Source organism: Canis lupus, chromosome 12 (assembly GCF_003254725.2).
Source record: "Canis lupus dingo isolate Sandy chromosome 12, ASM325472v2, whole genome shotgun sequence".
NCBI classification, from domain to species: Eukaryota; Metazoa; Chordata; class Mammalia; order Carnivora; family Canidae; genus Canis; species Canis lupus.
Genome location: NC_064254.1, coordinates 62,850,468 through 62,878,265, shown reverse-complemented (window position 1 = coordinate 62,878,265; position 27,798 = coordinate 62,850,468). Strand labels below are relative to the sequence as shown.

At 42.3% G+C, this 27,798-nt stretch overlaps 1 protein-coding gene across 5 annotated transcripts; it reads left to right on the top strand.

The window, feature by feature from the left end:
- Positions 1-2,186: 2,186 nt before the first annotated feature.
- Positions 2,187-19,911, top strand: POPDC3 (popeye domain containing 3). 5 transcript variants are annotated; one of them, XM_025444736.3, is made up of 5 exons: positions 2,187-2,325; positions 4,585-4,785; positions 15,954-16,690; positions 17,673-17,781; positions 19,455-19,911. In XM_025444736.3, the coding sequence occupies exons 3-5, from the start codon at positions 16,206-16,208 to the stop codon at positions 19,734-19,736; spliced, it is 876 nt and encodes a 291-aa protein (XP_025300521.1). In that variant the 5' UTR covers positions 2,187-2,325; positions 4,585-4,785; positions 15,954-16,205; the 3' UTR covers positions 19,737-19,911. The 5 variants fall into 5 exon arrangements, with proteins under 5 accessions (XP_025300521.1, XP_025300520.1, XP_025300523.1 ...); XM_025444735.3 differs by lacking the exon at positions 4,585-4,785; XM_025444738.3 differs by lacking the exons at positions 2,187-2,325; positions 4,585-4,785 and adding an exon at positions 12,320-12,439.
- Positions 19,912-27,798: the final 7,887 nt, after the last annotated feature.

Here is a 27,798-nt window from a genome sequence, read left to right as displayed (position 1 = left end):
GACCTACACCTGTGGCTGATCTATAGGGTATCATTTCACCGGAGTTTTTGTTCCATAGAGACTGTGCAATGAAGATCAAGGCGAGGATACATATGACAAGGAATAAGAAAGAGAAAAATCAGAAGGCATCAGGGCAACAATATTTAACATAAAATGTACCAAAGAAGGGATCCCTGGATGGCTCAGCAGTTTAGCGCCTGCCTTTGGCCCAGGGTGCGATCCTGGAGTCCCGGGATCGAGTCCCGCGTCAGGCTCCCAGAATGGAGCCTGCTTCTTCTCCCTCTGCCTCTGTCTCTGCCTCTCTCTATGTCTATCATAAATAAATAAATAAATAAATAAATAAATAAATAAATAAATAAATAAATCTTAATAAATCTTTAAACAATGTACCAAAGAAGGGACAGCACTGTGTGTGTGTACTAATAGGCTGAAAATCTAAACAACACATATAAGCTAGTTATCACAAACTTAACAACTTAAAATAACACACATCTATTAACTCACAATTTTGGTGGGTCAGGAGTCCAAGCACGGCTTAAATGGGTCTTCTGCTTAGGGTTTCATAAAGCCACAGTTAAAATGTCCTCTGGTCCACATTCACATCTGGAGGCTTGACTGGGGAAGGACCTATCTCCAGGGTTACTTAGATGGTTGGCAGAGTTCATCTCCTTGTGTATGCAGACCTCGGGGAACTGGCTTCTCGCTGGCCATTGGCTGGAGGCTGTTTTCAGCTCCTAGAGGCCCCCCAGAGTTCCTGCCACATGGACTTCCCAACGTGCCCACTTGTTTCATCAAGCCAGAGATGACAGTCTCCAGAGAGAGCCTGCTAGCAAGACAAGAGTCTTTTGTAACATAGTGTAGTCACAGGACTGACATCCATCACCTGTGCTATGCTTATTGTTTATAAGCAAGTCACAGATCCCAACTGCACCCAAAGGGAGGGGATCCCACAGACGTGTGAACACCAGGAGCTGCTGGGAATCATGGAGCCACCTTACAGTCTGTCTGTCACATCTTTGTTGCTTCTGAGTTTCTTAACTAAAAATAACCAGGAATATAATCCTTAAAACATTGTGGTGCACAACGCTAAATAAGAAGTATAATCTAAACCCGGAGTACAGCTGGTATCAAAGCGTGTGACCTTCACACTTCCCGGGCCATATTTCAAATACGGATATATACATACCATGGACTAGATCCAGTTCAAATTTTATTTCTAACGCGTCTGAGTAAATCTCTAGAATAAAGAGTAAGAGCAAAGGCCTAGCAGTGGAGTGCCTTCTAGCTACGTAGTGTGTGTAGCAATACGGGGTACTTCTTCCACCCTCAGTTTCCCCACAATTAAAAGAAGTTACTTTCACAGCTTATATTAATTACTTTTGCAACTATCCTGGGGACCGAAAGAGACACTGATTATTCCATACATAGTTTGCTTCTGGAATCACTGTCACCAACACGGTCATAGGAAGTAAAAAGTGAGGGTGCAAAGAGATGGGAGACCAAATCCTTGAGCAAGGAGGTTGTGTGTCTCACTGGTCCCTCGCCAACCACCCTATGGTTTGAGCACCAAGACAAAACAAAAACTTCCCTACTCCCATAGGAGGAAAGGTGCCTTTGAGCCTTGCCTGAAAATGCATGCATTTGGCTTAGTACCGATTTGAACTTTTTTTTTTTTTAATCATTTCTATTTTTTTTTTCCTTCTTTGGTTGTCTCTGCTCTTTACCCATTTGCTTTTTTTTTCTTTTTCTTTTCCTTTTTTTTTTTTTTTTTTTTTTGGAGCTGTCCACTGATTTGAGTTTTCTGTGTCCTCTGCACCCAAATAGCCCCACTGGGGTCATGCATCTCACGTTGGGGTGGGCGGGCGGGGGTGCCGAGGTGCGGGAGTGAGAGGGCCCGCGGGCGGGAGGACGGTCAGGAGTCCATTCCTTCGCTCTGCGCCCCAGCAGCGAATACCCGGCTTATTTTCTAAGGTGATCAGCGTAGACTTGGGCGGGGGGCGTCTTGGCAAACTTCGGTCCTCAGCGGCCGCCCCGTGTAGCAGCAGCCCTGCGGGCGGGAGGCCGGGGCGGCCCGGTGACCCCCCCCCGGCCCCGGTCCCCCCCGCCGCCGCCCTCCCCGCCGCGCCCCGGGGCGCGCGCCCGTCCCCCCCCCTCCCCGCGCGAGCTCCGCAGGGGCCGCGGTCACACTGCGCGGCCGGGGCGGGTGCGCGGCGAGGAGCGCGCGAGCCGGGCGCGGGGGTTGCGGCGCCTCCCAGCCCGGCCGGCGGTGGGCTGGAAACTTCTGCGGGCGCGACACCCGAGCTCTGCGCCGGCCCGGGAAGGCAGGTAAGGAGCGCAGCCCGGGGGCGCCTCGGCTCCGCCGCCCCGGGGAGGCCCGCAGCCCTGCACCCCTGCACCCCGCACCCCTGCCCCCGCAGCCCTGCACCCCGCCCCCTTGACCCCCTGCCCCCGCACCCCTGCACCCTGCCCCCTTGACACCCTGCCCCCGCACCCCTACACCCCGCCCCCTTGACCCCTGCCCCCGCACCCCTGCACTCCGCCACCTTGACCCCCTGCCCCTGCACCCTCTGCACCCCTGCACCCCTTGCACCCCTGCACCCCGCCCCCTTGACCCCCTGCACCCCGCCCCCTTGACCCCCTGCCCCCGCACCCTGCACCCCGCACCCCTGCGCCCCTGCACCCCGCACCCCGCGCGCTTCGGTGCAACTTTGGCGGCGCGGCTGCTACCGGCCCCGCCCCGGGGTGCGAGCTGCGAGGCCGCCGACCCGGGTGTTCCGCGCCGCGGGCCCCGCTCGGGAGTCGGGAGTCGGGAGTCGGGAGTCGGGGTGGCGCCGCCCGCAGCTCCGCGCGCTCCGGCCCCGGGACCCGGGCCGCCCGCCCCAGCTCCTCGGGGGGGGGGGCCTCCCCGCTCTTGCCCTGGGCACCTTGCAGCCCAAAGAAAGAGGCCAGGCTTTGGAGCCAGAGAAGCTGACCCAAGGGGTCCCCGTATTCTTGGGGTTTCGTGGGGAAGTGCCGCGGCCGGAGCTCCGTCCCCCGAGGTCTGCAGGAGGCCCGCGGGGCCAGGGCCGGGGCTGCCTCACCCGAGGTCACGCTGACCTGCTTTCTCTATTTGGGGATCCTCCTTGCAAGGGGGGGCGGGGAAGGAGAGAAACAAACCCACTAAATTACCTCCTCTCCAAGGTGGGTTCCAGAGGTATAAGACATTTTAAGGGTCTGTATTTTAGGAAAAGATGAAAGAATCAAAATACAGTGATAGGGCTATGGCCAAAAAAAAAAATTGTTTTAGCCAGGAGACATTTGCAAAAAAAGTGAAAAAGTGCTGCATGTGAATCATAAACGGAAAAGTAGAATTAGAAGCCCACTTTTGAACATAGTTTAATTTGATTTAGTAAACACCAAGAGTGGGACAGTCTTCCTTCCCCACTTTTTGTTCTGACTCTTGTAGTTAGGTGTTTTTTGAACTTGCAAGCTTGGGCACAGCAACTGCATTTTAGGGCAGCCTTAAAAAATTCTTGGACTCTGTTCACATTAAGGTTCGGTGGCAGTTGTTTTCTGTTATTTTAATATCAGAGACTGCCGCATGGTCGGATTCCCTTGCAGGTCAGTACAGTAACTTGGCATTGTTCTCTTGGGAAAAAAAAGAAAACCAAACAAGAAATACATGAAACAAAATATAAACAAAAGGTGGATTTGCTTCCACATTTGCAAGATGAAGAGGCCGGGCTGATCCCAGATGATCTTTAAGGCTCTTTCCTGCCCTGAAGAGTGGAGAGTTTAGGATATACAAATACAAACCAAAACCTAGAGTAAGACATTTTCTGCCCTAAAATTTTATACCTATCAACTGGGAGACACTGGATAGTTGAGTTTCTTGAATCTCAACAGTGCCTCAGAATAGCTGAATCATTGTGCATGCCGTGCTTCTAAATGGTGACATTCTATGCTACTAAATAAAAATATGTCCTGGAGAACCAAACTCCCATCCTCTTAACCACAGGACTGACTAATAGCATTGACACACGGAGCATTCACGTCTGCTTATTTTGGAATCATCAAGATCAAGAAAGGTTGTGATGCGTTTGCTGTAGTGTATAATAACACATAATAAGCAACATGGCAGGGAAGAAGTTTCAAAACTGCTTTGGAAAATATCCATGGTGGATCGATCTGCAAGCCTGCAAATTGCAGTTGAAATTGTTTTTTGTAATTATGGTCGTTGGTCAACTGGGGTCATGAGCTATAGAGAGTAAGTAAGAATTTACAAGAGTATATTGAATCATTAATCAGATTTCTTTTTTCTTTTCTTTTCTTTCTTTCTCTTTTCTTTTTTTCTTTTTCTTTTTCTTTTTCTTTTTTTTTTGAGGAAAAGGGAAAAGGTTTCTCTCTGTTATCCAAATAGTTACAGGAAAATGTCTTAAAGTGAAAGTTACAACAGGCATTTTTAAAAATTAAATAACTGAAAGTCACTGTCTCAAAGCCTCTGTAACAAATGCTGGGTTGCCCTCCAACTCAATACAGGGATTGATTCACACAAACCCAAAATGAGACCTTCTCATTTTGTTCTTCATTTATATTCCTCAACAGAATAATAACCTCTGGTGACTCTTACACACACTATGAAATTGGTTCTAGAAAGACAATCAACTGGCGGAGCCTAGGCAAGAATCTTCATTGCTCTGAGCCTCATTTTTCACTCCCAACAATGCTGATAAAACTACTGAGGTTGCAGAGGTGTTGTGACTCCCAAATGGGTCAGGAAATGGAAGATCTGCTGCCTGGCACATAGTAAGAGCACAACTAACTATAATTTTCCCTGTCTCCCTTAGTAGGTGTTTGTTTATTGACTGAACAAGCTATAGGATGAATGGTAGTTACAGTTTTTGCTTTTAATTTTAAAAAAATCTATGTAGCAAAATCTTGATAATTGTTGAACCTGGGTAATAGGTATATGGATATTTATTACATAGTATTTTCTCTTTGTATATGTCTTTGTAGATGAAAAAAATTTAAGAATGGACCTGAAAAAAACACATAAGATACATTTCTAATCTCACACTGCATTTTAAATTGCAATTTTAAAATTGTTCTATATGGACTGGAAGGATAAACACAATTAAATATAAGGAGTGAGTGGAGAAGACTGTGGATCCGGCTTGTCTTGCAGTTTTCATCATGAATCTCTGGTGAACGTACTGCATGACATGATAGCAGCTGCTCAAAAGTGAATGGCCTGCTTTGTGCCTTTAACCATTTCCAGGTTAAAGAGAAGTCAGTTAATCTCTAAAGAGCATGGTTCTTATTAAAAGCAATCAAATAGCATGCTTGAGAAGAAGAGGTTCACAAGTGGTTCTTGAGAAGAATCCACAGCCATCTTCAGTTTCTGTGGAATTTTTAAATTATAGATTTTTTAAAATGACAGTGATGTTTGTTAGTTCTGGTCATTGGGTTCATGGATCTTAATTCTTTGAAATTTTTTGTATTTAAAATTTTTCAAATTAGGCTCGCTGGTGGGTGGTGAGGAGTGAGTGAGCATATAGATCATGTATTAATTAATACATATGTATTAATATGTGTGGTGCTACTCCAGGGACACAAATAATGTTCTAGGGTTGTCTGCCTGTTTGTTTGTTTTCAGTCCTTGATGGACATTCTAAAAAACAAGGCTGTTTGCATTTTGATTTATAAGACTTTAGACTGCCTCTTAAAATGTAGTGTGTATTTAAAAATTTAGTATGCAACAACTAACTGACTTTAAATGAGTTTTAAGTAACTTAAGTTTATTTGATATGATTTTTAGCTATTTAATATAGATCTCATAATTGAAAGTAAGCTTAAATCATATCAACATTTGAATTTCACTAAAATGCAAACTCCAGGAGAGCAGGGATTTATTGAATTATTGCATCTTAATTAACAGTATATTCCTGGCCATTTGAAAGTTGATGACACAGTCAATTGTGTTACACTGTTTGTTTTTTGAAAATAAGCATCCTGTCAGTGCGATTGAAATCTTAGGGAACAGTTTGAGCATAGCACACATTTTTTTGCTTGCTTGTGCATCATTTCCTCAGCCAGAACACCAGGTGAACATATTAAACCACCATCAGTGACTTAAGCCATGTCGGAGTACACAAAATACAAATACACATACACCTGAAACATCTACCAGCTACCTTGCTTCACCACATGTTATCCTGCAAGATTGTGTTCTATTATTTTGTAGTGGTGAACTTTTCTGTCCCAAAACACCCTCTTTCAACATCCCAGGAATGTCTAAGCCTCTTGATTCAAAATGTCAAATAATGCATGCAAAAGGAAAGCTTCAATATTGAAGAGAAACTTGAAATAAACATTTTGAAGGAATCAAGAGGATATGTACACTTCCTGAGCAGCAAAAATAAGGGAATAATCTGCATTGCTTATCCACAGGCAGTGCTGCAAAAATAAAAGGAAATACCTATGGCTGGAATAACTTCAAGTATTACAGAGCCAATAAAAATGAGGCTGAAAGAAAAAGAAGAAACGGAAAGACTGTAGAGCATGTAGATTGAGGACCAAACAGTAAACAATCTCCCACAATCAAAGAGAAAGCTCCTATCTCTGTGCAAACACCTTGACAGGAAATCCCAGGACCCTGAAGAAGTGCTCCTTTTAGCACCAGTAATAGCTGGTTTGGTGGTTTCAGACATCACTGACCCTGGTGTGTGGTCCACCTGGTTATTTAGCCAGAAAAAATGAAAAAGAAAAGACTAGCCATTTAGCTAGACCACAAGAGCTTGTTAGGCATGTTGGTCAGGAAGGAACACGAGAACCTGAACTAAATACACATAGAAAAGTGAGTTCATTTGCTGCGTATAGGTCACTTGGGGGGAAAGGAAATGAAGGTGTCAAGAGAAGACTGTGGATCCGGCTTGTCTTGCAGTTTTCATCATGAATCTCTGGTGAACTTACTGCATGACATGATAGCAGCTGCTCAAAAGTGAATGGCCTGCTTGTGCCTTTAACCATTTCCAGGTTAAGGAGAAGTCAGAAGAACCTAAAGCAGAGCATGGTTCTTATTAAAAGCGATCAAATGGCATCGCTTGAGAAGAAGAGGTTCACTGAGTTTCTTCAAATTAAGAATTTTAGGACACTGAGTGATTCAACGTGGGACCCACTTTCCTATCCCTGTATTGCTCAAAAGATTGTAATTTCTTAAGAAGACATTTAAATTCATTGACTCTAGAACTGAAGGGAGAAAACAAAAATGTTGTTGATTTGTTCTAGTAAGTCCAGATATTTAGATTCAAACTGTACATGGAGCAGTGTGTCTTTATTTGTATCTGTCTGCCTGGGAGTGAAGCTGAGCTTTCTGTATCCTTAAGCTGCCTAATTAACTTCCCTGTGCCTCAGTTTTCTCATCTGCAGAATGGGGACAATAGAACTATATATTTCAAAAAGTTGTGAAGATTAAATAACATAATATGTTATTAGTCTTAGAAACATGCCTGGCACACGGTAAGTGCTCAGTAAATGTAGATGTTGGTAGCTGTGGTGGTGGTAGTAGTAGTAATAGTTGTAAATGAGGTTCAAGGAAATGGCAACTAAATATCGCATTAATTCCTTATTGCTAAACGCAACCTGAACTTGGTTGGAGTCACATAGTTAGAAGAATTACAGAGCTATTTGAGTTTCTGTAGTCTGTCTTTTGAGTGTTAATCTCTAAATGTGTCTGAGAAATCAAGTATTTGCCCTGTACATATGGCTCAATTTTACAAGCTGGAAGTCACCCAAGGAAACTTGGTATTCCAGGAATTTTAGAGATTGCATATGAATGACATAATTATTCTGGAAATTGCTCATGTGTCCAAATGCTTAACAGTGTTGGGGCTATCTGACTCCATTGAAGGAGAACCTATAACGTGTTGCTGGGAACCAGAGTGAATTTATATGTAATTCTCAGGGCCTCGCTTAGTGTCTTGCTTTCTAGATACTGTTCTTCAAAAGTATTACTGTTCTTATCTGATTTTCCTGATTTAAATATAGCAAGAATTGAGTGTCTTCTGCTCCATAGAGCTGTATTCCAATTCCATCATAAAATATAGATTATTAGATTAATGAAAAGCCATATGTACAGGAAGTACTCATAATTGTGTGTATTGGTTTTCTATTGCTTTGTGACAAAGTACCACAAACCAGTGGCTGAAGACATCACAAATCCATTATCACATAGTTTTGTGGGTTAAGAGTCCAGACATGGCTGAACTGGATCCTCTGGGCATTTTGTGGGTTAAGAGTCCAGACATGGCTGAACTGGATCCTCTGGGCATTGGAAGACTGCAATCCAGGTGTCAGCTACATTGCACTCCTCATTTGGAGCCCAGGGTCCTCTTCCAAGTTCTTTAGGTGGTTGGCAGATTTCAGTTCCTTGTGGTTGTAGGACTGACATTCCCATTACCTTGGTAACTGTTAGTTGGGGACTTCTTTCGGCTCAAGTGACTGCCAGCTTGTGGCCCCCAAAAGCAGTTCACAACATGGTGTTTGCTTTCTTCCATTCAAGTAGGAACATGACTCTCTAATTTTCAATCCCTCTCCAGTCCTACAATCTTAATAACTTCATAATCACAGGTGATTATTCCAGCACCGTTTGCCACAGAATGTTACCTAATCAAGAAAGCATCTGTCCCATCCCACTCACGGGCTCTGCCACACTCAAGGAGAGAATTATAGCATGTGTGCACCAATGAGACAGGAATCTTGGAGGCCATCTTACAATCCTGCCTATGTGATAAAGTGAGAAATCAGACACAGTTGGAGGTAATGAAATGGACTTTAGCTAAGACATGAGAGTCAGAGAAGTCCAGCGTGGGCTGTTGGCATGTTCTCTAATTTTCTCAAGTCTGAAGAGAAGCCAAGCTCTCAGCGGTATGGTCAAAGGCATACTCCAGCCCAGAAGCCTCGTGGTGCATGAAGAAACTCGTATGTCACATGAAAGCAAAGGCTGCTATGGACCCTCTGGAACCCAGAAGGCCACAATTCAATCTCCACCACAAAATGCATGAGATTATTTGTCTGGGATTTCTAATGTATTCCATGAGGTATCATCAGAAGATGAAACGTGAAAATGAAACAATGTGATAGAATTCCTTGCGAAAGCATAATTCTCCTAATGCAAAAGTTAAAAGTAGTGACTTCCTTGGTAGGATAAAGAGGCCAAGAGCTATTGTAGGGTTGGCCACCTATGTAGGCAGAAACCAGATGGCGACATCTATGCTATGGATAACATCTGATGACTGTAGCATATGAATATTGTAGCCAATATAATTTACATTTATATCAACTCTGTTCTTAATCTTAGATAATTTTTCCATATTTATACACTTATACATTATACATATGCGCTGTTTGCACAGTGCCGTGCCAAGTCTTTTTCATTTTCTCTCTCTCTGTTACTTGAGAGGCTCTAGACCAACACTGTCCAAGAGAAATATAATGCAAGCCACATGTGTAATTTTAAATTTTCTAGTAGCATCATTAAAAAATAAGACATGGGCAAAATTAACTTTAATGTTTTCTTTGACCCGATACTTCTAAAACATTATCATTTCAACATAGAATCACTGTTAATGTTATTAATGACGCAGTCTTTATCTTTGTACTAAATCTTTGAAGTTCATGTGTACAACACCTCTCAATTCAGACCAGCCACAGGTGGCTAATGGCTGCCCTGTTGGACAGCACAACTCTGGAGTTCTGTCTGAGGCCTCTGATCGCGGGCATTTCAGATTTCAACTCTAATTCTCTCTGCACTCATTTTGTAGCAAATCTTGCCAACCCCGGTCTTTCTTCAGGATTGTCCTGTGTAACAGTAACTATTAGAGTTTCCACTGTCCTGCCCCTTATCTTTTGCTGTGAACTGTTGCTAGATTAAGAGTATTAGTTTGAGGATAAAACTGTGTTCCCCTTTCCTCTGATTTCTTCCTGAACTTTGGGATCTCTTACGATGGCCGAGGGTCTTCAACTCTTCTTTGTTCCCCTGTCTCAGTAGAGGCACTTCTTCCTTTCACTTCTTCCTCATAGTATAATATATGCTTCCCTTTCTCTCTGGTCTAATATCTAAATCCTTGATCCAGGTATTGGTTAGATCTCACTTGGGCTTCCTACTTGTTCCAAACTATTCTGAATACTGCTTTTATACCTGATCAAGGTTATCCTTATCAGTCATTGAACATTTATTGAAGACCCACTGTGTTCTAGACAGAGGGGAATTTCATAAATATTTCCATATATATATACATACACACACAATAACCAACCAATAAAGCTGACGTTTTAAAATACTACATTCATTTCTTTTGGAAAATTACTTAAACTAAAAGAGGAATATGATTCTTTAAAAATATATATGTGTGTATACATATATATGTTTCCTTAAGTGGCCAATATAACATAACGTGATAGAAGCCATACTGAAAGATAATAAAGGCCATAAAAATTCAGAGTTAGAAGGTGCACTTCAGGCCACCCTGTTAAAGGGAAAGGCTGCTGCAAAACATCCACAAGCCTTGAGCCCTCTTGGAATGATGAGTGGTAAGGAAGGAAAATGCCTCCTCACCTGAGCAAAGCACAGGAATGAGAACACATAAGGCGAGAATGTGCCTTTCCAGCTCCTTCAAAATAAGAACTAAAATCTGATCCTTTACCCTACAGACTGTTCTGCTGTCTCTCAGCCTCACCCCCCCCCCCAATAGTTCTTAGCCCTGGTTGCACATCAGAAAATGCCAGTGTCTGGGCCCCACCATGGGCTGTAAGTAATTAAGGAAGTGATCTCCAGAGTCGGCCGCCCCCACCCCGCCCTTCATGGACCTGGTGTTAAGACCTGCAGTCCTAATTCAGTTCCGCCACTCAGCTCTATATTTTAGCCCATGCTAGGGAAACTCTTCTATTCCTTATCACACGGAGTAATGTCATTTTAGAGCCAAAAGGGACCTCACATTATTTTGTCCCACACTTTCATTTTACCAATGAGGAAACAGGTCTAGTAAGATTAAAGATCACACTATCTAGAGGCACAGCTAAGACTAGAACCCTTCTTCTAAGCAATAGTGTGAACTGAACTGACTAGACACAGAATGGAGCGCGGACACCAGCACTGCTGCCCTGGGCAGACTGAGGGGTCAGAAGCACACACAGTGATCAGCATAGAGGGACAGCCAGCGGTCAGCCAGGAGTCAACAAAGCTTAGATCCTGCGAACAAACAAGGATAACTCAGAAACCATTCAGGAACAACATAAAATAATGGCCCTCAAACTTTGGTGTGCCTAAGAATCAACTGGGAGCTTATTAAAAAGGCATCATCCCAGGTCCCTTCCTGTAATTCTGGGGTGGGGCCAGGGAAGCCTCCTGGGTGATTCTGGTCTAAGTGATTTGAGGATACCTGCTGGGAAGCACTAAACACTGATCTGAAGTAGAAGATCATTGTTGTCTTCCAGAGACTGGCCATTTGAAAGTAAAGACTCAGGGGTGGCTTGGTGATGGGTTTGCCTCCGCCTCCCAGCCATCGCAGGTCAGGACACAGAGATCATCACCCCTGCAGGAATGAGTAAATTTCGAATTTTAAATTTTAAATTGGGTAGCCACCAAAAGGAACATTTGTATTTCTGTCTTCGGTTGTAAACTGCTGCGTGAAAGGAAGCTTTTAAAAACTTAATTCTCCAAGAGGCTCAGCTCTGTAACATCCAAGCAACAAGCACATCTCTGTGTTATTTTAAAGTCTGCCAAGAAGATGTGATATAGATTTTCTCATTTGAATCTTCTAGCAGCACCCTTTGAAAAGTGGACAGAACAGGTGGTATTACCTCTGCTTTACTGATGAATACACATGCCTGAGTCCATCTAAGTAGCCAAGAGGAAACTGCTGCCTACGTTTTCTAAATCCTGGTACCGCTGAAGCAGAATAATAAATGTGGTTTAGGCTCTAAAGCTTCAGAATCAGGCAAAACCGGGTGGAATTTAATCCCAATATTAGCAGTGTGGCCTGGAACAATTTACTTCCCCTCTCTGAGTTTCAATTTTCTCATCTGTAAGATGGAGATCTAGTACCTTCCCCGTGGGGTCCCTGCGAAGATGACGTGAGATGCTTTTTGAGTATGTCTGGCACTGAGGCCCTGAGCAAGTGTACCTCCTTGAGGACACGTAGAGAAAACCATCATTAGGCAAATGATTGTTTTGCATATGGAACGCATGCCAAAGCCAGGACCTCTTCCAATTAATGAGGAGAATATTGATGGAATTTTTATCTTCTGGGTTGCCTAGCAACCGAAACTCCCGCCACACCACAAGCTACGAGAGTTGTTGTTTTTAACCAGATTAAAACTCAGCTGCTCTTAGGGAACCCAATTTGTATGAAGACGAAAGGATTCCCCTACGAATTGGGAGCCGTGCCAGACATTTAAATAAGTAGGGTTCCCCCCCTGCTTCACGGTTTTGTACCTAACTGTCCTGGATGTTGGGATTTTCCCTACTTCTGATCCCCTGGGTGACCGAAGATGCTAGAACATCCATTAAATCGGATAGAGAGTAGGCGTGGAGAAGGCCTGACGCCTGCACCTGGATACCAGGGCCTTCAATCAACATTCACTGAGTGCCAGAAATACGAAAACATTTGCCTTTGCCCCTGGGGAATCTCAGAGGCCTGGAGAGGAAGTCAGTCGGTGTTGAGTAATGGTAATAATACAGCAAATTATTTCACCAGTGGCTTTCCTGTGTCTGCCCCCCGCCCCCCCCCCCCCGGCTGTACGGTAAGCATTGTGGATTGAGCAGCACACGTGGGCGTGGTGGGTCTTACATGTTCAGTGTTAGGATTATTATTTGCCCAGCAAACCAGGCCTGACAATACCCCAGGTCCCCCAACACGCTGCTATCAAGTCACAGCATTGCCAGGTGGCACTGCCTGCTGGCCAGGGCAAGGCACTGAAAGAGGAGAGGCCTTCCACCTTGCAGCCGTGCCTCTCTGCCTCTCCTACCTGAAGCTGGTTGCTTAGCCAGTCCCGGGCCCTGCTTTGCCATCTGTGAGCAGGGCATGATGGTTTAGCATCTGCCTCCCTCGTGGCACCAAGTGTGATGCTGTGAGATAATGAGTGTGAACCGATTGGCCGTCTTGATCCGTTGGAACCAGGTCTCCATCACGTTTCACAGAGCATCCTTGCACCTTCCTTTATTATTTTTTTAAAGATTTTATTTATTTATTCATGACAAATAGAGAGAGGCAGAGGGAGAAGCAGGTTCCATGTAGGGAAACCGATGTGGGACTCGATCCCGGGTCTCTAGGATCATGCCCTGGGCTGAAGGCAGTGCTAAACCGCTGGGCCAAAAAAATAAAAAACAAAAAATTAAAAAATTAAAATTAAAAAAATAAATAAATAAACTGCTGGGCCACCGGGGCTGCACCTTTAAATGCCCCTATTCCTTTATAGCTCAGGGTCTTATTATAAAAAGGGGGAAGCTTGGAACTCACGTGTTTATTTGCACTTAATGTTTCCATCATTTGTAGCTCCGTGTGCCCATTTCTTTTGCAGGGAAGATGGGGCTTTATTGCCCGAGAGATCCACTGTGCCACTTGGGCATTGCACATTTATTTACTCACAAACATGACTTAAGGCCCACAGGCCTTTCAAGCAGGCAGCTGGTGGATGAATCATGTTCAGCCATATAGTGCTGCTGGCACATGTCAGGGGAACACTCATGCCCGTCACCTGCCCCTGTCAGTTCTCTCTTCTAATAAAATACATCTGTTTTGGTGACTGAATAAAAACACACCAAGTGGAGAAAGGCTGGGTGTGGAGTAATTTAATCAGGGCAAGTCAGCACTCTGTGCTGCTGGGCTGAGTGATACAGTATCAAGGAGGGGAGGATGATTTGGTTGCAGCTTCGTGAAACAGAAGCCGGCTGGTGAGGGCCGGAAGCACAGTTCTTCTTGGGATGGCAGTGGGTCACACTCCTGGAATGCAGGTGGCCCAGTCTGTCCCCCAAGTCAGGATCTTCAGGAGACGAGATTCCCATACGCTCCCTTCTGCATGGCCGCAAAGGTTTTACATGGCCTTTCTCTGTCAGCATCATTTTAACATTTTGTTGGGGATTATGAATTTTTAAGGGAGTTCAAACCAAAGTTCAGAGCTCTGCCCGCAGTGCTTTTTAATATCAGCTTTGGTGGCTATGTTGGGTATCCTGAGGAACTGATTCATTTAAAATACCCTAGTTTTAAAAGTAAAACAGCAGGGAGACTGACATTTGCAGTCTGGAGTTCTGCAGTTCTCACTACTTATTCATTGTACTAAAAAAAAATTTTTTTTCTTTATTGTGAGTATCCAGTAGTGGATAATTTTGTGTTGTGTTTAAAGAGGAGAAATTGAACATGTTCAAGGAGCTGGTCTGCCCGGAATCTCATCTCACAGAGTGATGGGGGGAGGCTGGAATTAGGAGGATGTTTTAAACGGGATGTTTCGAGTACATGTGAAAGTCGCTGAAGTACAAATAACAATATAAGTTGTAGATCTGAGTTCTTTTTTTTTTTTTTTTTAATGATTCACCTGGTGACATTCTTAAAGTCATTACTTGCGGAGAAAAGAATCACTATCCAAGGTGAAAAACCAAGAGCTCCAACAGTAGCAGCGCCTTATTCCCATTTCTAATTCTGTTGGTGATTATACTGTTCCCTCTTTTTACTTCAGCTAAGTCATTTTCACCTCTCTGTGTGTATTTTTTTTTCCTATGAGACAAGATCTGTGATATCCGATATTTTATTAACAGGTGTTCTGGAAATAATCTATCTCAAAAATAAAAACACTAAATATAGCCCTTAAGTTCATGGCTTCTGAAGGTTGTCATGGTTTAAAAATTCAATCTAATGAATGCTTCACATCGGAACTATTTATTGTTAAGAAACCTGGCGGTAAATGATACATATCCTACCGTTCTATCATCCTGGTTAAATCGCTCCTGACTCAGATCACACATTAGCATTTTTACCATATGGCTCAAAGGGTAGAGAATATATGTGCAGAGGAACAAGTCGGTAACATTTTTTTGACCATCTGGTAAATAGATGCGTAAGTGGCAGGAATTTTAATATTATTTATTTAGTTAGATGGTTGCAGACTTTAAACCTGAACTAGCCTCCAATACGGTGAAGTAGATCTGAATTGACATTTCTCAAATAGTTTTGATCTAACTCACTAAGCATATTCACAGTCTCCCATGTGCTCTAAAAATCTGACTCCTAATTATGTGTTTATGTTTATTGTTTTATTAGGGCTCCTTACAGCGCCTAATTTACAATACCTTTCATGAGAGGCCAGGTGATTGGATCCAGGATCCAGGGCAAAGTTGTGATCCGCCCCGCCCACTGTGTGACCTGGGATAAACTAATTGGCCTCTTGAAGCCTCAAGTTCCTCATCTGTAGAGAGTGAATAACATTGTCAAACATCTGTCTCAGAGGGTGGGCCATGAAAGGCTATGGATTGATGCATCAAAATCATGTGTGTGGGGGGGAGGATGGTCAAAATACCAACACATAGGCCTCACCCTTGGTGGTTCTGACTCAGTATGCCTACACACAGCCTATGAATCTGCATTTTTAGTCACTGTCCCAAGTGATTCTGAGGCACACCGAGCTCTTATTGCGAAGACCAGTTGATTATGGCACCTAACTTTCTAGAAGAATATGTAGGTAGCTAATTCCCTCAAATGCTAAAATTTTGGTGAATAATTTATTATCATTATTAATTATTAAGCATAACCCTGAGAATACACATTTTCCATCCTAGAAACTTAACACCTGACAGCACCCATGCTTAAAAGAGCCTAACTTCATAGAAAACAGTCTATCAGCTTGAATATTAATGCTGGTGACTCCTTTAAATATACCTCTCAATTGTGCTTGTTTAATTAGATCCTTCTCTTTTTCTTGTCCAGGAAACCACAAAATATTTGTGGACTAGATCTCAATCAGCAGCCCAAATGAACTTAAAGAAGCTAGCATGGGATGTTTAGCTTTTCAAGATCCATACACATAAAACCCTTAATCGCTACGACGCCAGCATCTAGGCCTTCTCTGGTTTTATAAAGACATGGCCAGACGCTGATGATGGAAAAGCAAAGGACTTAATTACTTGCTTCAGGATCTTCTCGTGTCAACTGAAAAGTGAGCCAGACAGGAGCACAGCCATGGAAAGAAATTCAAGTTTATGGAAGAACCTAATTGATGAACACCCAGTCTGCACCACCTGGAAGCAAGAGGCCGAAGGAGCCATTTACCATCTTGCCAGTATTTTATTTGTAGTAGGTTTCATGGGTGGCAGTGGCTTCTTCGGGCTCCTTTACGTCTTCAGTTTGCTGGGGTTGGGTTTTCTCTGCTCTGCTGTCTGGGCTTGGGTAGATGTCTGTGCAGCCGACATATTTTCCTGGAATTTTGTCCTGTTTGTCATCTGCTTCATGCAATTTGTTCACATTGCGTATCAAGTTCGCAGCATCACTTTTTCTCGAGAATTCCAGCTACTGTACAGCTCCCTTTTTCAGCCGCTGGGGACCTCTTTGCCCGTCTTCAGAACAATTGCTCTGAGCTCTGAAGTGGTTACTTTGGAGAAGGAACACTGTTATGCCATGCAGGGGAAAACCTCCATTGATAAACTCTCCCTGCTTGTTTCGGGAAGGTTTGTACTCTTGGCGCTTGCTCTATATTAGTTATTTCCTCTATATTAGCTACTAGCTGGAGTTTCTTTCTGTTACACTTTGCCATCTCGGCATAGCATAGGTCTGGGCAGTTTTTAGCACTGGGCATGAGAAACTCCTTGACACACACGTGAGTCATGGACATAGACATTTAGAGTACATGCTGTTATTTACTTGAAGCAGGATATAATCTTGAGCCTTAATATTTCTTCTTAGAAATCAAATGTACAAATGGGGTTGTCTGGATTTGTTTCCAGGCTAATCACTGAGAGTCAAGAAGAGGACGATGCCAGCTTGAATTAATAGAAGACTTATGTTGGCATGCAGAGTACTTTAAATAGACTCTGATGGGGGCATTCCTTTAAGTAATATAGAACATTTAGGTTTTATGATGATCTTTTATTTTTTTCAGTAAATGCTAGAATTGCCCACCTGCTAGAAGCAGGGAGGGCACCATATATATTTTTTATATTTATAGCTGTATGTATATAAACTTTGAAAACAGAAAGTTTGGGGGGAGGAAACAATAATGTGATTATTCATGCCTTTATAAAGCTTAACTGTTTGGTTTACAGGGTATTTACAGCAGTACTCCTTTATGTTCTTCAGTGTTTTCCTACTTAATTTAAAATCTGACTGAGTGCAATGAAACTTTTTCTTGAAGTATACTATATACACACAAATGGGCACATATCATCAATGTACACCCTGATGCATTGTCTGGTGAACTTCACCCAATATTCCAGAATCCTAACTGTGTGAGGAACATCAGTGCATGAGTCTTACAGGAGATTTTGTCACTTACTGTAAACTGTAACGTATGAAATCAATATTTTATCCTACAAAATTTTAAAAGCCATGAAGTCCATCAGAGATTGGAAGTCCTGCTCCCTCCCCCGTGCCCCCCAGCTATGTGCTTGCCTTCTCCTCCTCTCATAAATGATGTTCTTTGTGTTTGGGTAGGATCAGAGTGACAGTTGACGGCGAATTTCTGCATTACATTTTCCCCTTCCAGTTCCTGGATTCTCCTGAATGGGACTCCCTGAGACCCACGGAGGAGGGCATTTTTCAGGTAAGGGATAACTAGACCTCAGAGTGACAACTGCCTCTTCCCCATACACCTTTGTTTAAACACAGGCGAACAAAACAAAACAGCAGACGGCAGAGCAGTAACTCCTATTTTACTTTATTTTTTTAAATAATAAATTTATTTTTTATCAGTGTTCAATTCGCCAACATACAGAATAACACCCAGTGCTCATCCCGTCAAGTGCCCCCCTCAGTGCCCGCCACCCAGTCACCCCCACCCCCCGCCCTCCTCCCCTCCCACCACCCCTAGTTCGTTTCCCAGAGTTAGGAGTCTTTCATATTCTGTCTCCCCTTCTGATATTTCCCACTCATTTTTTCTCCTTTCCCCTTTATTCCCTTTCACTATTATTTATTTCACTTTAGATTGTACTTTGCCACATGCGTGACTGCCCAGTTCTGTTTGACTCTTGCTGATGACTGTCACTGGGTAGGTCCAGCGACAAGAAAAGGCATGGGCATCATATATGACCTATAGGGAGTCCATGATAGAAATTCTTAGATTTTCCTTGGGTTAGCTGTATATAGGGAGATTAAAATGGAATTCATTGAGATTTGAATGTAAACAACACTGTCACTGCCACCGTTTAGAAATCTAAACACCAAGAATTTCAAAGCCTGTCCTTAGGGCACCTGAGTGGCTCAGTGGTTAAGCATCTGCCTTTGGCTCAGGTTGTGATTACGGGCTCCTGAGATCAGGGTGGCGTGGCATCGGGCTCCCCATGGGGAGCCTGCTTTTCCCTCTCCCTCTGCTGCTCCTCCTGCTTGTGCTCTCTCCCTCTCTCTGTGTGTCAAATAAATACATAAAATCTTTTTAAAGATTAAAAAAATAAAAGTCCACCCTTATTACAAAATGAGTTATTCTTAAGATTTAATTTTTTTTAAAGATTTTATTTATTCCTGAGAGACACAGAGAGGCAGAGACACAGGCAGAGGGAAAAGCAGGCTCCCTGCAGGTAGCCTGATGCAGGACTCAATCCCAGGACCCTGGTACCATGACCCAAGCCAAAGGCAAACGCTCAACCACTGATTCACCTAGGTGTCCCCTTAAAATTCTAAATGCTGATAGATTTTAGTTGTTTTCTAGCAAAAAAATGCTAAACTGTCACTACTCTGCTGCTATGTTGGCAAATTCAAAAGATAATCATTTCAGTGGATTCCATCTATTATGGTGTATTGTTTTCCTATGATTAATACATGTAACATACACTTGTGTATTTGTTACAAATACAAATTCATATACATATGCAGAATAGGTAAATAAATTCTGTTTTGTGCTACAGAAATGAGTAGAGCTAAATGTCTGCAGTCTTGGGGACTAACTTGGAAAAATACTTCTGGCATTAGCCAACTTTATTATTTTTTAGTATCAAGTGGCTCTCACTTCTGTAAAAGGCAAAATATAGATACCCACATTTTGAAAAGAGATAAGTTTGGGCACAACATTGTGATTGTTCATGTTATAAATTATATATATAGCAATACATTTTGTAATTTCCCTCCATTTTTATAATATATTGTGAGTCAGTGAACTTTTTTAACCTAAAAAAAGCAGCAAGTAAAATTCATTTAAAACTGGGGCAAAAAAAAAAAAAAAAGAGGCAGAACTTTTCCTCCTTCCTAATCTTTGATTTTTGTGACCTTACATTTTTTTTTTAGGTAACCCTCACAGCAGAAACTGATTGTCGATATGTGTCTTGGAGGAGAAAGAAATTATATTTGCTCTTCGCCCAACATCGTTACATCTCCCGCCTGTTCTCAGTTTTAATTGGCAGTGACATTGCAGATAAACTCTATGCCTTGAATGACAGGGTATATACAGGAAAAACATACCACTACGATATTCGGTTACCCAACTTCTATCAAATGTCAAGTCCAAAAATACCCAAGTCACCCCTGACCGAACATTTCCGGAATTCCAGACGGTACTGTGATAAATGACATCAAAGTCTGAAGTTTTATAATTATAAAAAAGACTGTCTTCATCATTCCCCAAAGGAAATGCAGAAAATTGTGCTCACTAGTATTTTTATAAATCAAACTCAGAGACAAGATGCCACCGCCAGCTGTTTTATTCATCTCAACTTCTGCGTCGTGAATAAAGTTTACAAATTTCTCTGTATTTCTTATTGGAATAAATGGTGGGGGGAGAATGAATAACTACGGGCAGTTTGTCCTTTTCTGTGTCAGAACTGGGAGAATGAAATTTTGTGTTCTCAGATATTTCCTCAGATTTATTCAAATCTGATGTCATGCCCTATTGAGTTAGGCATTGCTTCTCAAGAAGCAGCCAGAAAGTACTCTCAGCATGAGGGTGGGTTGTGACTGGCCCCCGTCAGTGTTTCCCGAAGTCACTTTTTGCTACGACCTCTGATGAAAGCAAAGTGTATTATTATGGTGGGCAGCAATTATTTATTTTAAATGTGAATTTATTTAATATGAGTAGAAAGTAGAATAAATACAAGATATGATAATATGTCCATCTTGAAGGCTATTTTATTGCAACAAATAACTTACCAGCTTAATCTTCACAATAACATATTTAAAAAGAGGCATTTCAAAAAAAAAGGCATTTCATGGAAGGCAAAAATACATACTATTACAGAGTAAAAAGAATACCTGGGAACAAACAGTAAAAGCGTTGCACAGTATTTCAGTTTCACATGGTTAGCCAAAAGGGCAAGTGTGAATGGTCGGACCGAACAGGGAGGGCTCGTAGCAAATGCTCTACCCGTCACACAAACACAGCAGTGTACCTTACAGCAGTCCCTTCAACACTGTAAAGAAGAACTAACAGATCCCTAATCTGATCCCTATCTTCGGAAAACTGGTTTTCTGGAGAGGATGTGCAGGCCATGTTCTTTGGTGGAAAGATAAATCATCATGCATTTAACAAATATGTAATGAGCACCTACTATGGCTCCAGGTGCTGACCTGACCACTCATGATACATCAGGTAACAGATTCCATCCCTCACAGAACTTAGATTCTGGGGTGAGAGAGACAGATCATGAAATAAAACAGAAAAACCTGGAGTTAGAGTGTCACAGAGAGAGAGAAATTAGGGAAGGTGGGTAGGAAGGAGCATTGTAATTTTAATAGGATGGTCAAAGAAGGCCTGAATGAGAAGGTAATGTTTGAACAGAGATCCGAAGGAAGCAAAGGAACAATCCGTGCAGACATCTGGGGAATGAGCTATCTGGGGAAGCAGAAGAGCAAATGGGAAGGCCTTTAGGCATGAGTAGGAAAAGCTAGAAGGCAGTGTGGCTACAGCAGAATGAGTGCTAGGGAAAGAAGGCAAAGAGGACTTGGGGCTGACTGGGTGGAGTGTAATAAGGCATGGTAAGGACTTTGCCTTTTATTCTGAGAGTGACCAGAAGGCATTAGGGAGTTTTAAATAAAAGGGTGGTGTGATCCACCCTATCCAATAGATTTGATAGAATCACATTGGCCAGCCTAGTGAGAATAGATTGAGGGGGAAGGAAGATCAAGAATGGACCTATCAAGAGTAAGCATGAGATGCCTACCAGACACTGAAGTGGAATAAATAGTTGGATGAGTCTAGAGTTCAAGAGAAAGGTCTGGGCTATAGATAGATTTGAGAGTATGTCACCTATAGGTGATATTTAAAGCCATGGGGCTAGATGAGATGGCCAAGGCAGTAAGTGTAGATTTAGAAGAAAAATTGTTGGAGGAACTTTCCTTGGAGCACTCCATTGTTAAGAGGACAGGGAGATGGGGAAGAGTCAGCAAAGGAAAGAGAAGGAGCAGCTAGTGAGGTAGGAAGAAAATTGGGAGCGCCAGGTCCTGGAAGCCAGGTGACGAAAAGTGTTCAAGGGGAAGTGAGCAACGAACTGTCTCAAATGTGGCTGACAGGTCAGGTGATGTGAAATCTGAGAATTCACCATGGGGTTGAGCAGCATGGAGGTCACTGGTGAACATGACAGGAACAGTTTTCATGGCGTGAGGAACAAACACTTGACCAAAGTAGGTTGAGGAGAAATGAAAGGCAAGACGTTGGAAAGACAAGTATAAGTAAGCTTTTCAAGGAGTTTTGATGTGAAGGGAAAATAGAAATGAACAAGAGCCTGAGCAGGGAGTGGGGTCAAGAGAGAGGATGTGTTCTTTTTCCTATTGTTTGTAAGATAAAAGAAAGAATGGCATATGTGCACGTTGATGGGAATGATCCAGAAGAGAGAGGTGAATTGCTGGAGGGGTGACATTGAGCAGGGAAGTGATGATGGGATCCAGTGACTTCAAACCCGAACATGGATAATCAATCATTAGGAAGGAGCGCAGCCAGAAAGTACGTGGGAGGGCAGCTGCTGGCAAAGGAGAGCTGCCCTGGGAGCTTGTGAAAGTTCTCTGGTAATTACTTCTATTTTCTCAGTGACCTAGGAAGCAAAGTCAGCAAGAAGGCTGGGGAAGGAGCATGGGGGTTATGTCAAGTACATCATCTTTCTGTACATTAGCATCTGCTGTAAGTGGGACAGGGTGGCAAGGTCTGAATCATTAGTCTGGATGAGCTACTGAGCTCATCAGGTTCAGCCTGAACTAAAGCAATAGTTGCAGGGCTTGTCCTCCCAGCCACACGTGGCCATCGTGGCAGCTATTACACAAGCAGACACAACGGCAGCTCCCTGCGAGGTACAACCAAAGGCCTGCAGATATTAAAGCACAAAGCACCCTAAGGAGAATCCACACCTTAGGTCAGTGCCAGCTAAATAATTTCACAGCGGTTATTTATCAGATAGCTTTCTAACCATGAAAGTCAACTGAGAACAAACCACATAGAAATGGGATGTCGCTTTTTGGGTCAGATCGTGTTGGCAGGGGGAGCAGAAGAATTTACATGCAGGTTTTCCAGAAACCTAACCATTTTGGGGATGAACAGAAAGGAGTACAAACAGAACAGGCTAAAGGGATGTTGAGAGAGGAGGTACAGAGGTGAGCCTCACCATCTTCACACTTGTGTGTAGGCCTCGCACCAGCCCTCCTCAGTAGAACAGATACACTATTATCCAAAACCTTGGTTTGCACCCAGGTGTTCTCACTTGAACAACAACAAAATATCAAAAACCCTATAGTAAACTCTATGTAGTTACTCTGTGTGTTTGGTTTGAAATTCTAGCAAACCACATTTTGCTATTCTCAAAATATTCTGGTCAGTGAGGCAGAAAGAAGAAACCATAGATATCAAAAAAAAAACAAAAAAAAAAAACAAAAAAAAAAAAGGACCCCTGAAGTGCAATAACACAGTGCACTTAAAATTTAATTTCTATTAAAAATTGGGCTCATTTTAATCTCAGCCTAATTGTTTCCAGCCCTAAATTCGTTTGACTCATTTATCACTGGTAAAAGTGCAATAAGATGAGGCACTGGTGGTTTCCTTGTGTTAAAAATGCTTCATGGCTTTGTTCACAAGGTCTATACGTGCATAAATAAGTGAAGCACCTTGTTCAGGAAGTATAAAGAATTTTAAGACCGAGAAAGTAGAGCATTGAACCAAATGCAGGGCTTTTGTAAGCCTGAGGCCCTTTGCATGCCCACGAAGCTGATCCTGGTCAAGGGCGGTCCCTATGACATCAAAGTATTGGGGTGATTGTGATTCTCTGTCCTAAATTTTGTGGTCAGGAACGACCCTGAGAAGTAGCCTCAGGGAGGAAAGAAGTGGCTTAAAATGAGCCCACAACCATTCTCATCCCAGTCACCTAGGCAAGTTCCCAGGGGCTGCAGGCCCCATTTGCACAGCCTCTATTTCAGTTGGGTATTTGGAGGCTTCCGGCTCCCCTCAAGAGCTCGTCCTTTGAACTTGATTTGACCTCTATACAAAAGTATGATTTGCCCTGGACTCTGCACTCCTAGGAACTCAGTGGTGCTGAAATTAATCTACCATAAAGAATAGTATGATGCTCTCTCAGCACTTACGGGTTGAAGAATTTTCTCTCCTCTTCAACAAAGGAGCAGAAGGCAATTCTGTTGCTCTCTGCTCATCTGGATAAGCTCTGGATGTCGTTTTGTTACACTGCACGGAAGCAGAAGGACAGAATTGACTTGACAGAGCAGTGACTAAGTGAAATCCCCCAAACTTAGCTGGCAAGAGCCATAAGAAAAACACACTGAGCAGACAATGCAAATTATCATAAGAGCAATACGCTGTATACATCAGGTACTCTAGACTTCTGGTTGAGCAAGGATATAAATACACATGTGGCACTGGATTGCACTCACAGGGGTCCACATTGCTGTGGTACACATGGCTATAGAAGAAATTAACCTTCAGAAATGGTGTTCCCAAATTAACAGTATTTTTTAGCAAATGACAGTTTACTCAACTGTAGGCCATCAGTGGGCTCGATTCATTTTTCTTCCTTCTACTAAAATTTAATAGCTATACATCAAAACATACAAATAAATATCAGTATCATACAGATTTCTCAAAATGTAAATGTTCAGTTTGATAGAACTGTATATTATTTCAAGTTCAAAAAAAAATCTTACAATACTGAAAAGATGTTGCAAGACTGAGACATTACTTGAGCTCTTAGTCATCTATGCGTGTTACCTAGTTATCTATGCATAATTTTAATGCTGGATGTGGGCATTTGCATATAACATCAGCATGGTTTCGACATGATTTGAAGTTTTATTATTATGCTAAGTTTACCTAGTTTTAAAACCTGCTCGCTATTAAAGATTGACAGGAAACTTTCTTCTCCCCTGAAGAACTGATCATTTGTGTCTTGAACTATAATTTTTTCCCCTTACTCTATCTCAATTCAAGCTTCAGGGAGCTTAACAAACATAATTTTATTTTATGTATAGGATTCCGAAACTATTTGTTTTTACATAATTTTATAGTAGGATTTTAGCTCCACTTAATATGAGATGCTTTATCTAACTTGTGATTTCCACTCTTATTAAATATGAAATTATCTCCCAAAGTATATAATTACAAAACAATTATCTTACATCAATTTAATACTTTATCGTTTACAAAGCATGCCCACATACGATTTCATGTACTTGCTTCTGGAAAGAATCTCACTTTATGGATAAAGATTAGAGAGGCTGGGGCAGCCCCGGTGGCTTAGGGGTTTAGCGCCGCCTGCAGCCCGGGGTGTGATCCTGGAGTCCCGGGATCGAGTCCCACGTCGGGCTCCCTGCATGGAGCCTGCTTCTCCCTCTGCCTCTGTCTCTGCCCCTCTCTCTCTCTGCATCTCTATGAATAAATAAAATCTTTAAAAAAAAAAAAAAAGATTAAAGAGGCTGAATCGCAGTAAATGGTGACACTCAACGTAAGCCAGTTCTTCCAAATCAGTGTGCTTGCACTTTTCAGGCTATACAACCATGGTGCTGAGTGACTTAAAGGGAACTAAAATGCTCCCAATCTGAACTGAAAGAAAAGCCAAAGCCAAACTGCTAGTTACTCATCTGCTGAATTCCTTGGTGATAGCATGGGGAAAGCGATCTACACTTGAACTTTTCTTCTCCAGAACCATCAGCAACTAGCTTGAGTTCCAATGTGGTTTACAAGTAAAATGTGTAATTAAATACAATGCCATTAAAATGGCTATATGTTTATACAATGAAAGAGCAAGGCCCAGCTTCTTTGATGCAGTTTAAATAAATTCATTAAATTTTGGATCCGTCCCCTATCACTTCAGATATTTCCATGTCTTCTTAGTGACCTCTCCACAAATTTTACTCAGAAGCCTTCCTTCTCTCAGGCCACCAAGCTTTATGTGCCACCTCCCCACTTATAGGTAAATTAATTTAGTGTCCACTTGTAGTGCTGTTTCTCTCTTTCTTTTCAAAGATGAAATAAAACGATATGCACAGTGAAACTTGGTAAACAGAAACATCTTCAAATGGTAGCTAGGAAGGCCAAAAAAAGATATTTTTTGGTGCAGTATAAGTGGACATTTCTGAAGAACAGGGAATTACTATGGGATAGAAATTAGTTCATCTGAGATCAAAGTTTAGCTAATGTATGAGCACAATATTTTTCTGAGAAAAGAAATTTTCTTTTCAAACTCCCCCACTAAAAAAAAAAAATTTCCCCCACTAGTCTATATCTGTTTGGGAACAGTGCCTGGCACATGGTAGCTGCTTTGTAAATATTTGTTGAGAGAAGGAAAGTAATTGCATCTGTTCTTGAATCCATATCTGAATTTTAACACTGACTCCCTCTCCCAATTGGAATTCAACCATGCAGTGCCACTGGCAACTTTTTCATGAAATAAAATTAAAGACCTGTAATAATAACCATTTTTTCTACATGTCATTTTTTCTGCATGATGCAGAACTATTCTATCTCTAAGTGATTTCAAAGCCACATTCTTCTTGCTGATATTGCTGAAGTGAGTTTGAGCAACACTTGCTCAGAAGGCACTGTTCGTTGTTTTCAGGTTCCGAGATCATTCTCCAGGCTGAAAATCTGCAGGCTGACTTAGCTTAGGGCTTCTTTGTGTTGCATGCAATGGATTATTGTGTCCCTGAGAGTAATTCTAGTTTAAATGATAAGCAATATAACAGTTTTTATATTTCATGTTTCTCAGAAATATAGTTTGTAGTTTGACCTCCTCTGACCTCACCTAAAGCTAGACACTCCATGCTTTTTTTTTTAAGATTTTATTTATTTATTCTTGAGAAAGAGGGGGGGGTGCAGAGACACAGGCAGAGGGAGAAGCAGGCTCCATGCAGGGAGCCTGACGTGGGACTCGATCCCGGGTCTCCAGGATCAATCCCTGGGCTGAAGTGGCGCTAAACCGCTGAGCCACCCGGGCTGCCCGACACTCCATACTTTTATTCTAATTATACTTTTCCTGTGCAAAAACCATTAAGTGCCCATTAAATTATTTTTGAAAAAAAAATGAATGAAATGTGCAAGAGATAAGAAATGAGGAAACATTGGTCAGACATGTGCAAAACACACCTTTTTAAAACCTGTTATTGATCTCATCCTATTCTTACACCCTCTTCCCTGTGATGGCAGAAAATACTTGATCCTGACGCTTAGAAGTAGTTTCTTCCCATCTTAAACAGTCTTTTAACATAATACTGGCAGTCTTTCTGCTTCTGTCCTTGCTCTGGGTGTAGAAACAGGTCTATATAAAGGCCTCACGGAAGAGCAGAGAGATGTTTTGGCCTCTCTCTTTCCTCTGCGTCCTCCCTGGATGGATTGCAATGTTGCTTGGCCCCTTGGCTTCTGGGGTTTGGGGCTGATGGCCCCAAGAGTGTCACTGATCCTGCTCACGCCTCTGGCATTGAGGTTCCTGCCTTCTTCCTCCACTGGACCCTGACCCCAGGCATTTCTCATCATCAGACCACTCAGTGTTTCTGAATGAATGAATGAATGAATGAATGAATGAATGAATGAATACATCTCAGGCTTAAGCCATTATCTCTTCCCCTCCTTCCAAACCTATCCTTTCCAACTTGTTCTTGTTCATCATAAATCAGCTAGATGGGAAAAGGGAGGAGAGTTGTTGGGGGGCTACGAGAGGGGGGAAGGAGAGTGAGGTGTCACTATTACGGCAGACAAGTCACCATAATTCTAATAAAGTAATCTAATCTAGTAGAACATTAAGTGTCATTTTGTTGTTGTTTATTCCTTTTATTAGACAGTGTGATCATATTATAAGTTGGAATAGAAAAAAATGAAGGCAATAATTCTACTATTCTAACCCAACTTCCATTAATATGTTGGTATATATTTCTTCTGTTATTTCCCCATTCAAAATAACTTAAGCTGTAAAACAAATTTTAAAATATTTAGCATTTCTTCTATTGGACAATAATAGTATTTAAAACAAAGATACCCAGTTTTTCCATCAACTAATGTTTGCTGAGTTCCAAATATATGCAAATCATGTGCTAAGTAAGTACCATGGAGATATGAAAGATAAATCAAACACACTTCCTACCCTCCAGAAACTTACAACCTAAAAGGAGAAATAGACTTGTACATGAATGTGCAAAAGATAGCAAGTGGTAAAAG